This window comes from Coregonus lavaretus (assembly GCF_964263955.1).
Source record: "Coregonus lavaretus genome assembly, chromosome: 6".
Lineage (NCBI taxonomy): Eukaryota > Metazoa > Chordata > Actinopteri > Salmoniformes > Salmonidae > Coregonus > Coregonus lavaretus.
In genome coordinates this window covers 11,798,672-11,811,741 of record NC_139993.1, presented here as the reverse complement: position 1 = coordinate 11,811,741, position 13,070 = coordinate 11,798,672, and the positions used below count along the sequence as shown (strand labels likewise).

The following is a 13,070-nucleotide window of genomic DNA, read 5'->3' as shown; positions in this document are numbered from 1 at the left end:
TTCAAACCAAGCTGCTTACCTATTGCAGATTCAGTCTTCCCAGCCTGGTGCAGTTCTACAATTTTGTTTTTGGTGTCCTTTGACAGCTCTTTGGTCTTGGCCATTGTGAAGTTTGGAGTGTGACTGTTTGAGGTTGTGGACAGGTGTCTTTTATACTGATAACAAGTTCAAACAGGTGCCATTAATACAGGTAACGAGTGGAGGACAGAGGAGCCTCTTAAAGAAGAAGTTACAGGTCTGTGAGAGCCAGAAATCTTGCTTGTTTGTAGGTGACCAAATACTTATTTTCCACCATAATTTGCAAATAAATTCATAAAAAATCCTACAATGGGATTTTCTGAATTTTTTTTTCTCAATTTGTCTGTCATAGTTGACGTGTACCTATGATGAAAATTACAGGCCTCTCTCGTCTTTTTAAGTGGGAGAACTTGCACAATTGGTGGCTGACTAAATACTTTTTTTCCCCACTGTAAACTGAACAGTACCGGACCCAAAATTGAACCTTTTGGAATGCCACATGTGAAATGTATTTTCTCTGAGTTATGTTCACCAAGGGTGACAAAAAACTCTCAACCAGTTAAATAGGTCCTAAACCAATTTAGAACTGGACCAGAGAGGCCAACCCACCTCTCCAGTCTGTCCAGAAGGACATCATGGTCAACAGTGTCGAATGCAGTACTTACATTTAAGAGTACAAGGACAGAGAGCTGTTTGGCATCAGTGTTGGCTCTAAGATCATTTACCACTGTCAAGAGTTGCTGTAGGTAGGTGTGGTGTGGAATCAGGCGCAGGACGCAGAAGTAAAGTCCAACAAAATACTTTAGTAGATCACACAAAAATAATCCAAAACCAGCCCGGAGGCAAGAAAAGCGCGCACAGGCGTACACAAACGGGCGCACTAAACAAGTGCGTAATCTTCTCCTAAACACAAACAAGGAGGTAAGCTACAAAATAGCGCACCAAATACAGGTAGCGCAGCAACACGACAAGGAACAATTACACACAACACCTAACTAACAACAAGGAACTAAATAGGGTGCTTAATGAGACATAACACAAAACAGGTGTGACAAACAGACAAAACCAATCAAACAAGAAACATAGAACGGTGGCAGCTAGTACTCCGGAGACGACGACCGCCGAAACCTGCCCGAACAAGGAGGAGGGGCCGCCTCGGCCGAAACCGTGACAACCACTTTAACAAAGGCTGTCTCTGTGCTGTGGTGGGCCCGAAAACCAGATTGGAATTTTTCAAAAATACAGTTGGCACTTAAAAAAATAATTTAGCTGTTTGAAAACCAATTTCTCCAGAATTTTGCTTAAGAATGGAAGGTTGGAGATTGGCCGTAAATTGCTAAGAGCTGAAGAATCTAGATTACTTTTCTTCAGAAGGGGTTTCACCATAGCAGTTTTTAGTGCAGTGGGAAAAGTGCCTGTGAACAGGGAGTGATTAACAATAGCTTGCACTTCTTCAGATATGCAATTAAAAAACTGTTTTGAAGAAGGTGGTGGAGGGATAGGATCGAGAAGGCAGGTAGAAGACTTAAGTTGTGATATCACTTTCCTGAGCATGTCTGTGTCAACCAGGGAAAATAAATCCATAGTGCCTTTGTGAGGTAGGCTAGGGCACATATCATCAAACTTCTAATCAGGTATTGCTTGACTGATACCCAGCCTAATGTTTGTCATCTTATCTCTGAAATATGCCGCAAACTCATCACATTTAGATGTGGAGGAAAGTTCATATAGGTTTGTGGGGGTAGGATCTATCAGGCCATCAATGGATGAGAAGAGCACTCTCTAATTATTCTGATTATTAGTGATGAAGTTAGAAAAATGAGCCCATTTGGCATTTCTAATTGCCTTGTTAAATATGCCAAGATGTTGATGATGATCTCTTTAATTTATTAGCCCGTCCTTGTTTTGCAGATGTGAACGAGTGTGAGGGGAGCAACCCCTGTCAGCACCAGTGCTACAACATCATGGGCTCCTTCATCTGCCAGTGTGAGGAGGGTTATGAGCTAGCCTCCAACCAAGCCTCCTGCCAAGGTACTGCACACACTGTTAGAGTGAGTGAAAGAGTGTGTGTGTGTGTGTGTGTGTGTGTGTGTGTGTGTGTGTGTGTATGTGTGGGGATGGAGGGCTGGTTGTGCATCCCCTCATCGAACAAAGCTAACACTGACATGCATCTTGCTATCTTAATGGGAACATGCATTTACTATCCAATGAATTTTTGCCATTATACACTGAGTATACAAAACATTAAGAACACCTGGACTGGCCAAGTGAATCCAGGTGAAAGTTATGATCCCTTATTGATGTCACTTGTTAACTCCACTTCAATCAGTGTAGATGAAGGGGAGGAGACTGGTTAAATAAGGATTTTGAAGCCTTCAGACATGGATTGTGTATGTGTTCCATTTAGAGGGTGAATGGGCAAGACAAAAGATTTAACAGCCTTTGAACGGGGTATGGTAGTAGGTGCCAGGCGTATCGGTTTATGTCAAGAACTGCAACGCTGCTGGGTTTTTTCCGCGTGTATCAAGAATGGTCCACCACCCAAAGGACATCCAGCCAACTTGATACAACTGTAGGAAGCATTGGCGTCAACATGGGCCAGCATCCCTGTGGAATGCTTTCAACACATTGTAGAGTCATGCCACGATGAATTGAGGCTGCTCTGAGGAGGGGGTGTGTGCAACTCAATATTAGGAAGGTGTTCCTAATGTTTGGTATACTCAGTGTATATTTATCAGTACCTTAATGTATTCTGATACAATTTCACAATCCCTACCACTCACACCTAATATTTTATTTCCTGAGAAGTTTCTGTCAGCCTCCTCCCCCTTAAGGGTTGACTGTGTAATATTTATCTATTCGTAGATATCGACGAATGCGCCTTCTCGAGTTACATGTGCCAGTGGCAGTGCGTGAATCAGCCCGGAGGGTATGTCTGTGCCTGTCCTGAGGGATACCAGCTCCAAGACAACCGAATGTGCCAAGGTAAATAGGCCTGTTTCAACTAGTATAATATCTAGCCCTCTCTTACACCAGCAGCAAGTCGTACGTCATAATGCTGAATCTCAATACCTTTTACCTGAATTCCCAATGATTACTCATTGGCTTTAGGCCTAGATTTTTACTTGTATCTTGGTATAAAGTCAGTATTGACACTTGATTGATTAACTAACAGTCCACGAGATAGTTGAAGCTACGCATTGTTTGTTTACAAAGACTACAAGACAGTTGTACTAAGCTCATAAGCTATTTTAAGTTATTTTCTTATTGAAATGACCTTTGACTACATTTTCTTCTCTCAGTAACTACATTTTCTCTCCATGAACAGACATAGATGAGTGTGAAACAGGAAACAACTGCCGCGAGGACGAGATGTGTTGGAATTACTTTGGCGGTTTCCGCTGCTACCCCAGGAACCCTTGCCGCGAGCCCTACGTGAAGACAGGAGAGGGGTGAGTATGGTCCAGTGAAATGCATAATGATAATCACATGATGAGTAACCTTGACTGGGACCTGAAGTCTTAGCGGGCTAACACAGACTTGTGGGGTGCAGGAGACCCAGGTTCAAATCCAGTTGGTTACATAGTATACATAGTATGGGTCCTTAAATGACCACAGACAGAACGGAGTGGCTGCATGACCTTTGTTTGCTGACGGCACGACGATGGTAGGCCCATGGCCCATGGGAAGATGTTTTGGGGTGGGGGTGCTGTCAGCGGGAGCGGGGGGGGGGGTGGGGGGGGTGAAGCATGGTGAAGTTAGGATGGTGTATCAATACACCCAGTCACTACAAAGATACAGGCGTCCTTCCTATCTCAGTTGCCGTAGAGGAAGGAAATCGCTCAGGGATTTCACCATGAGGCCAATAGTGACTTTAAAACAGTTAGAGTTTAATGGCTGTGATAGGAGGAAACTGAGGATGGATCAACAACATTGTAGTTACTCCATAATAATAACCTAATTGACAGAGTGAAAAGAAGGAAACCTGTACAGAATAAAAATATTACAAAACATGAATACAAAGTGTTATGTTTGGGGCAAATCCAATACAACACATTACTGAGTACCACTCTCCATATTTTCAAGCATAGTGGTGGCTGCATCATGTTATGGGTATGTTTGTAATCATTAAGGACTGGGGTGTTTCAAGATAAAAAAATTAATGGATTGGAGCTAAGCACAGGCAAAATCTTAGAGGAAAACCTGGTTCAGTCTGTTTTCCACCAGACACTGGGAGATTAATTCACCTTCCAGCAGGACAATAACCTAAACACAAGGCCAAATCTACACTGAAGTTGCTTACCAAGAAGACAGTGAATGTCCCTGAGTGGCCGAGTTACAGTTTTGACTTAAAAAGTTTATACTTTAAAATCTATGGCAAAACCTGAAAATGGTTATTTAGCAACGATAAACAACCAATTTGACAGAGCTTCAAGAATTTTGAAAAGAATAATGGGCAAATGGTGCAGAATCCGGGTGTGGCAAGCTCTTGGAGACTTTTTTCTTCTAAAAAAATGTTTTCACTTTGTCATTATGGGGTATTGGGTGTCGATTGGTGAGAAAAAAAACAATTTAATCCATTTTGAATTCAGGCTGTAAAACAATAAAATGTGGAATAAGTCAATGTGTATGAGTTATTTCTGAAGGCACTGTACGCTGCTGCTAATGTTTATTATTTATCCTGTTGCCTTGTCACATTACTCCTAGTTATATGTTCATATCTACCTTAGTTACCTCGTACCCCAGCACATCGACTCGGTACTAGTACCCCGTGTATGTAGCCAAGTTATCCTTAGTCATTGTGTGTTTATAATTACTTTTATTATTACGTGTTATTACTTTTCTATTATTTCTCTATTTTCTTTCTCTCTGCATTGTTGGGAAGTAAGCATTTCACTGTTAGTCTACACCTGTTGTTTACGAAGCATGTGACGAATAACATTTGATTTGATTTTGAGGATACCTTTGCCTGTGCACTAAACAACCTTACGCATGTGTTACTTTACGCAAAAAAAACTTTACGTAGCTGCTGCTGCTCCCTCACTCAACCTTCCAGTTAATTCTCACTTAGGCTATACCTCTGAGGGATGAAACATTTCCCAAAAATTAGGAGGACATGATCGACATGATGTATAAACTCATTTGTCTGTTGTAACTGTAAGGTTAAGATTACATCATTGCAAACATAAGCAGGAGGCAGCCAGGCAGTGTACGTAGTGTTATTTTTTCTGCTTTTCAGTCAGTATCTAGGCAACAACATTAGTGGGGGGTTACAGACAGCATGGACCACATGGATAAAAGTGTCAGCTAAAATAACCTCATAGCTAAAACCACATGTATTAAAGTACTAAAATGACCATTTACACAAAACCACATGGACCACATCAATAAAAGTGCTAGCAAAAAAAAAACACATACTGTAGACAAAACCACAAGTGTCTGCTAAAATGACCACATAGCTAAAACCACATAGGCCACATGTATAAAAATATCTGCTAACATGACCACATCCAATGGTTCTCTCTGTCTCTGCATGTCCATAGGCGTTGCAGCTGCCAGTCGCCCACAATGTGCCGAGGCCTGCCGCCGTCCATTGTCTACAAGTACATGAGCATCTCGTCGGAGCGTTCCGTCCCAGCCGACATCTTCCAGATCCAGGCCACGAGCGTCTACCCTAACATGCACAACACCTTCAGGGTCAAGTCTGGCAACGAGGGAGGGGAGTTCTTCCTCAGGGTGAGCCCAGAGATGTTTCAGTCACTCACCAGGCATTAATATTACCGTCATTACCGTCATTACCGCATTTGTCACTTGCTTCTCTACCTAAGTGGTAGCATAATTGAATGATCTCTCATCTGCTGTGTCATTTAAACACTTATTTGAGGTAGGGGTTGGTTTCAAATGTTTTGGCTGCCCTTTGCTATTTAGGGAATATCGTGTGAGATTGCATTTTGAGTGGACCGTCCCTTTAATTAAATAATATTTTGACTTCCACTCATTGCTATCCCTTCCCCTTAAATGGATAGCTCACACACATTTCCCACTTACATCATTATTATTGGATACCTAAAAAGTAGTTTATAGGTAGGTTTGAAGCTAATATTCTAATATTCGCACCAGAAATGATGGAAATTTTACCGGCAGTGGTGTGTTTTTTATCAAACGGACTTCTTGCGACTAAAAAGCTGTGCGTAATGACGCAGTGCAAGGAAGTAAAAGGGTGCTTTGTCGTGTAACTTTTAATTTACCAAAATGAAAAACAGTTCTATGCGTTTCCATCCCACTTTTAACTTTGTTGATAGTTTTGGCACAAAAAGTCTGCGATAAACAGCAAATGTGGTGTTCTTATTCCAGCCAACAGCTCGTAGATACTGTACATAATGCAGAGGATACATAATGAGATTATAGCTAAGCGTGAGATCATTTTTATTTGTCAATTGGCAGCCAAGCACCGATCATCATGTCACCAGCATACAAATTAAGACCCTCGATATTTATTGGAAAGGAGCATCAAGCTCATCACTGTGAACTTTCACCACTCTGTAAAATGTATCATTACTTATTTAATATGTAGCCTAATAAACAGTGCATGTTTTTCCAAGTTGTAGTAGAAGGACCCTACAACATAGCATCTTGTGACTGTAAGTTTACTGCGACAAATGCGCAAAAAAAAGTGTTTTCACTGCAATTTGTTGCATTATCTATTTCACCGACAAAATAATTATCCACCCCAGTCTAGCGTATTTTGTTATATCAACATTTTAGGAATGTTTATCAACAATTGCTGTTTCCATCAGGCCTGTCATGCATTGTTTTATCCAACAGGTACTTTACTCGCATAAAAATGGTTGGATGGAGACATGGTTTGTGGACCCGGAGGGTCAGCGACCCCAGATTTGGACATTAGTATTAACATCAATGAGTGTAAAATAATGCTAGTGGTAGGACCCTTGTTAGCATCCTCAGAACATGCTAACCTAAATAATCCCTTTAACCTACCAGCGCTCCAGTAACGTCAGTGCCATGCTGGTGATGACCAAGCCGCTGACCGGACCGCGGGAGCACGTGGTCGACCTGGAGATGGTCACCCACAACAATGTCCTCAACTACCGCTCCAGCTCTCTGCTCCGACTCACCATCATCGTGGGACCCTATGCCTTCTAAGTTCCAGTTACAAATTGCTCTTAGGCACAGATCTTAGATCAGTTTACCCGTCCCCATATCTCATATTATCCATTAGAAGATCACATGCAAAACTGGCCTTAGATCAGTGCCTAGGGGCACTTTCATCCTACTCAGCCCTCTTACTCCCTGCCAGACACTCACAAGGCCTAACAAAGTGTGTAGTCCTTTCTTGGAGAAGGAAGATTGGATAATTTGCAGTGAAAACCAACACACACACAGAGCACATACTGGAGGAGCAGGAGGGTGAAATAGCCAGGCCACAATATAGTCACTTTATGCATCACTGGCTAACGATAAACATTCTAAGAGCATAACGTGACTTAAATTGAACACAACTCCTTCTTATTCATCCCTTGCTAAACGTACGTATTGCACTGTAGTAAGAGAATGAGTTCTCGTTACATTGAAATCTTTGTGAAATCTCTCAACCTTAGTCTAGTCGAGATGTGTTTTCCTGCAGAGAAATGACCAGTGTTTGAAATCACACTTTTATCTTTTACCATAGTTGCCAAGTGAGGTTGTTCGCAATCACATCATATCCCCTTTAAGATCACTGATTTTGTTTCAGTTTGGAGAGCTTTTCATTTATGTAGTTGAAAAGAAACGTGCAGTAATGCAATGTGATGTCAATATAAATACCAATTGTCTTTGTAAAGAGACATATGTTTCAGTTTTCTTGAAGAGAGATAATCTCTGTTGGATGGACTACGAGCTTCTGACCAAATTACGTGAGATTTTAGTTCTTGGTTAACCGAGATTAGAAGAGAGACAAAGGCACCTAAAACAGTCAAGTTTATTGGTGAAGTGTGAATTATTGGGTTACAAGAGTAATGATTTGGCGAGGACTGCGATGGAACAGTTTGCAATGTGTTGTAATCTAATGGCATCCTTAACGAATGGAAATGTATGATCACGTCAACCCCCATCGGAGAGTTGCTCAGCAACCTCTGTCCAATGGGAATAAAGCAATAACGCTTTTGGACACAAAAGTGATATTTTCAGGAAATCATTGGCAGTGTTGTTTGGTCATATATATACGCAGGGGAATTGTTGCTTAACATGTCTTTATGTGTGCCAGAGTGCCTTTTGATCCTGCACAGAATTTCCAGTCAACAATCTGCAACAAACAGTTAGTCAGGTCATTTCGACACAGTGTGCCTTTCATAAGGAGTCATTGTATCACAATTTGAGATAACTCTGGTCTTTAAGTAGATGATTTGACTCCTTGAGACTTTTTAAAATAAATGTCATGCTTGACAATCAACAGGGAAGCTCAATTGAATCAAAAGGTTCCCACTTTCGAATAACATGCCATTTCAACTGTGTATGTACTGTATATAGGTAGGTACAGTGTAATTACAGTATTGCATATCTCTATGGTTTTAACAGTCAACTTGAGCAAATGTCTGTTAAAAAAAAAGTTTGAGAGGTAACAATTGTAACAGTTGTAGACCTACCATAAATAACAATGTGTACCTACACTGTGGTTGCAATGTACCTGCCTATATAATATAGCTATATAATTACCATGTAGATACATAGTTCTGGCAACAATATTATGTGGAACCAAATGTGGCTACATTCCAATATGAAAATTATTTATTGGGGTGATAATAAAATGTAATTAAAGACTGAAAATTGCCAATATAAATGTATGTCTTATTTGATAGGAAGGAAGTCCACGTGTAGCTCTAATATATAAAACATTCATGCGATTTAACATTTTTCTATATATTTCCTCCAAGCACAAGTTTGTCACAGCTTTTGAGAATATTTACTTCTTTTTTTTAAAATAAAAGATACATTTTACTTTGTCTTCGTCATGTACTGTTATTTATTCAAAATCAAGATCTAGTAAGCATACTTGAAGGAATTAGATTAGATTTCTATTTTTTTATTGAAATGTTTTTGGGTACATCTTCCCAGTCTAAATCAAATGATATGGTAGCTTAAGAACTTTAAATGATTGTTACCATTATAATAACATTGTGCCATCAGTAGGAGTAGGTAACATGAATGAAATGGAGGCCACAAATGCTCAAATCTAAGGTCATCAATCCTTTACAAAATAATTTACTAAGGTGATATGATTAATCATTTTGCTCACAATGTTATTTCCGTTCATTTAAATTGAGTAACACTAAGTGACACTTTGGATTTAGACACAAGTTGCTGGATATTGGTGGGAATTGGAACACGCTGTTGTACATGTCGATCCAGAGCATCCCAAACATGCTCAATGGGTGACATGTCTGGTGAGTGTGCAGGCCATGGAAGAACTGGGACATTTTCAGATCCCAGGGAATGTGTACAGATCCTTGCGACATTGGGCCGTGCATTATCATGCAGAAACATGAGGTGATGGCGGCGGATGAATGGCACGACAATGGGCCTCAGGATCTTGCCATTGATAAAATGCAATTGTGTTCGTTGTCCGTAGCTTATGCCTGCCCATACCATAACCCCACCATGGGGCACTCTGTTCACAACGTTGACATCAGCAAACCACTCACCCACATGACGCCATACACGCTGTCTGCCATCTGCCCTGTACAGTTGAAACAGGGATTAATCCGTGAAAAGCACACTTCTCCAGCGTGCCAGTGGCCATCGAAGGTGAGCATTTGCCCACTGAAGTCGGTTACGACGCTGAACTGCAGTCAGGTCAAGACCCTGGTGAGGATGACGAGCACGCAGATGAACTTCCCTGAGACAAATTGTTTTTAACGATTTTTTTACGTTGTAATCTTTACCCCCTTTTTCTCCCCAATTTCGTGATTACGATCTTGTCTCATCGCAGCAACTCCCCAATGGGCTCGGGAGAGGCGAAGGTCGAGTAATGCGGCCTCCGAAACATGATCCGCCAAAACTGCGCTTCTTAACACCTGCTCGCTTAACCCGGAAGCCAGCTGCACCAATGTGTCAGAGGAAACACCGTTCAATGGACAACCGAAGTCAGCCTACAGGCGCCCGGCCCGCCACAGAGTCATTTAGCTCAGCTGGTAGAGCATGGCGCTTGCAACGCCAGGGTTGTGGGTTCAATTCCCACAGGGGGCCAGTATGAAAAATGTATGCACTCACTAACTGTAAGTCGCTCTGGATAAGAGCGTCTGCTAAAATGACTAAAATGTAAAAAATAAGAATACAAATATTCCAAAACATGCATCTTGTATGCAACAAGGCACTAAAGTACTGCTGCAAAAAAAACATCAAAGTAAAACACTTTTTGGCCTAAATGTAAAGCCTTAGGTTTGGGGCAAATACAACACAACACGTCACTGAGTAACTGTCTCCTTATTTTCAAGCATGGTGGTGGCTGCATCATGGTATGGGTATGTTTGATATCGGCAAAGACTGGGGAGTTTTCAGGATGAAAATAAATGGGATGGAGCTAAGCACAGTGTTGTGAAATCTGTGAATGTATTTTGATGTATTTAAAATGGTATAACTGCTTTAATTTTGCTGGATCCCAGGAAGGGTAGCTGCTGCCTTGGGGATCCATAATAAATACAAATACAGGCAAAATCCTAGAGGAAAACCCGCTTCAGTCTGCTTTACACCAGACACTGGGAGAGGAATTCACCTTTCAGCAGGACAATAACCTACAACACAAAGCCAGAGCTTGTAAATCTATGGAAAGACTTGAAAATTGCTGTCTAGCCATGATCCCAAACACCTTGACAGAGCTTGAATAATTTTGAAAAGAATAATGGGCAAATATTGCACAATACATATGTGCAAAGCTCTTATGAGACTTACCCAAGAAGACTCACAGCTGTAATCGCTGCCAAAGGTGTTTCTAACATGTATTGACTGAATCCTTATCTAATCAAGGTACACTACCAGTCAAAAGTTTGGACACACCTACTCATTCAAGGGTTTATTTTTACTATTTTTTACATTGTAGAATAATAGTGAAGACATCAAAACTTTTAAATAACACATATGGAATCATGTATTAACCAAAAAAGTGTTAAACAAATCAAAATATATTTTATATTTGAGATTCTTCAAATAGCCACCCTTTGCCATGATGACAGCTTTGCACACTTTTGGCATTCTCTCAACCAGCTTCGTGATGTAGTCACCTGGAATGCATTTCAGTTAACATTTCAATTAACAACCCTTGAATGAGTAGGTGTGTCGAAACTTTTGACTGGTACTGTATATTAGTGTTTTATTTTTCAATCATCTTTAAAAATAAAAAAAATATTCCACTTTGACATTAGAGTATTTTGTGTAGATCGTTGACAAAAAATGACAACAAGTATTTTTTTTGGGAAAATCATGTTCAGTTCAATTCAATTAATATAATTTAAAAGTATGCATCAAGGAGTTTGTAATAGAATATACTTGTCAAAAACGAATGTAGACAATTAATGGATGTCTCATCAGTGTGAGAAATGTGTCAGTAGTTTGTTCACTTAAAAGGAGGCCTAAACTTCCCTATGCACACTGCAATAACACAAATACCAAGTTTTCTATTTGACCAAATCATAATTTAAGCATTGCTAGCAACCTGTGAGAGGCAGCTATAACTCTGAGGTAGATGCGGATCTCTCTCTCTCTCCCTCTCTCTCCCTCTCTCTCCCTCTCTCGACCTCTCTCGACCTCTCTCGACCTCTCTCTCTCGACCTCTCTCTCTCGACCTCTCTCTCTCGACCTCTCTCTCTCTCTCTCTCTCTCTCTCTCTCTCTCTCTCTCTCTCTCTCTCTCTCTCTCTCTCTCTCTCTCTCTCGACCTCTCTCTCGACCTCTCTCTCTCTCTCTCGACCTCTCTCTCTCTCTCTCTCTCTCTCTCTCGACCTCTCTCTCTCTCGACCTCTCTCTCTCTCTCTCTCTATCTCTCTCTCTCTCTCGACATGATTATATTCAGATACAGTTTTAAGCTCATGATCTTATTGAGTTGATACAAAAGAGATAAGCTGGCTTTTCCAAAACAAATTGAAATCATTTTTCTGGGGTCAACAGTGGGAATAGATTAGTACTCCTTTAAAAGTGTGTTCCCAGCAAAACCATCTTGAATCCTCCCTCTGTCGTCTCTGTTTTCTGCAGATGCCAACATCAACTGACGGGGCCGACATCGAGCTGGGCTGCTCAACGCCTTGAGCTGAATACCTGCTGGCTGCAGGTGAGCAGAACCTCTCCTAACTGGACTGCCTCTCTGTTTGTCTCTCTCAAACCAAACTACCAATCTCTATTTGAGATTCTCTCATCCTCAATTCATCCATTATTGAAATTCATTGGATTATCACCAAAACCAAAATGTCCTCTAAAGTTTTGCTTTGTTATCCTGATCACACACACAACCCTCTGTGTGTAATTTGACACCTGTGCTCTTGTCCTCAGGAGCCAATGTCCATGCCACAACGGCAACAGGATATACGGCGCTGACGTACGCCTGTGAGAACGGATGTGGCTGAGGTGCTGCTGCAGATGGGAGCTGACCTGGTGAGACCTCACCCTCTGGCCTCATCGCTAAGAAAAACAGTTAATGTCAATACACAGCCTTTTTGCATGAGTTGTTCACACGTTTGCATAAGTGTGGGTGTGCTTCCCGAATGGCACCATATTCCCTTCATAGTGCACTTATTTTTGCCAGGGCACTTAGAGCTCTAGTCAAAAGTAGTGCACTTTATAGGGCACATGTGTCAAACACAAGGCCCGCGGGCCGAATCCGCCCGTGACACATTTCTATCCGGCCCGCGCAATGATTTGGGTTGTCAATTCATTTTGGCCCGCTTCCATACCACCCGCGATGCGCTGCACTACAAGTCACAGCAAGCACTGCCAACGTGCTGCATGCCAACGTGCTGCATGCCAAACAGCAGTGCATTGCCACACACCCACACAAGAGCCAGCGCTGTA

The 13,070-nt window shown here is 41.4% G+C and overlaps 1 protein-coding gene across 1 annotated transcript in view; it reads left to right on the top strand.

The window, feature by feature from the left end:
- Positions 1–9,012, top strand: part of LOC311130187 (EGF-containing fibulin-like extracellular matrix protein 1) — a 45,142-nt gene extending 36,130 nt beyond the window's left edge. Inside the window, exons 5-9 of the mRNA XM_084162882.1 lie at positions 1,930–2,049; positions 2,884–3,003; positions 3,347–3,470; positions 5,562–5,754; positions 7,021–9,012. Of these exons, the coding sequence (XP_084019008.1) occupies positions 1,930–2,049; positions 2,884–3,003; positions 3,347–3,470; positions 5,562–5,754; positions 7,021–7,182 (719 nt within the window). The 3' untranslated portion in view covers positions 7,183–9,012. The remainder of the gene's footprint in view (positions 1–1,929; positions 2,050–2,883; positions 3,004–3,346; positions 3,471–5,561; positions 5,755–7,020) is intronic.
- The last annotated feature ends 4,058 nt before the right edge of the window (positions 9,013–13,070 follow it).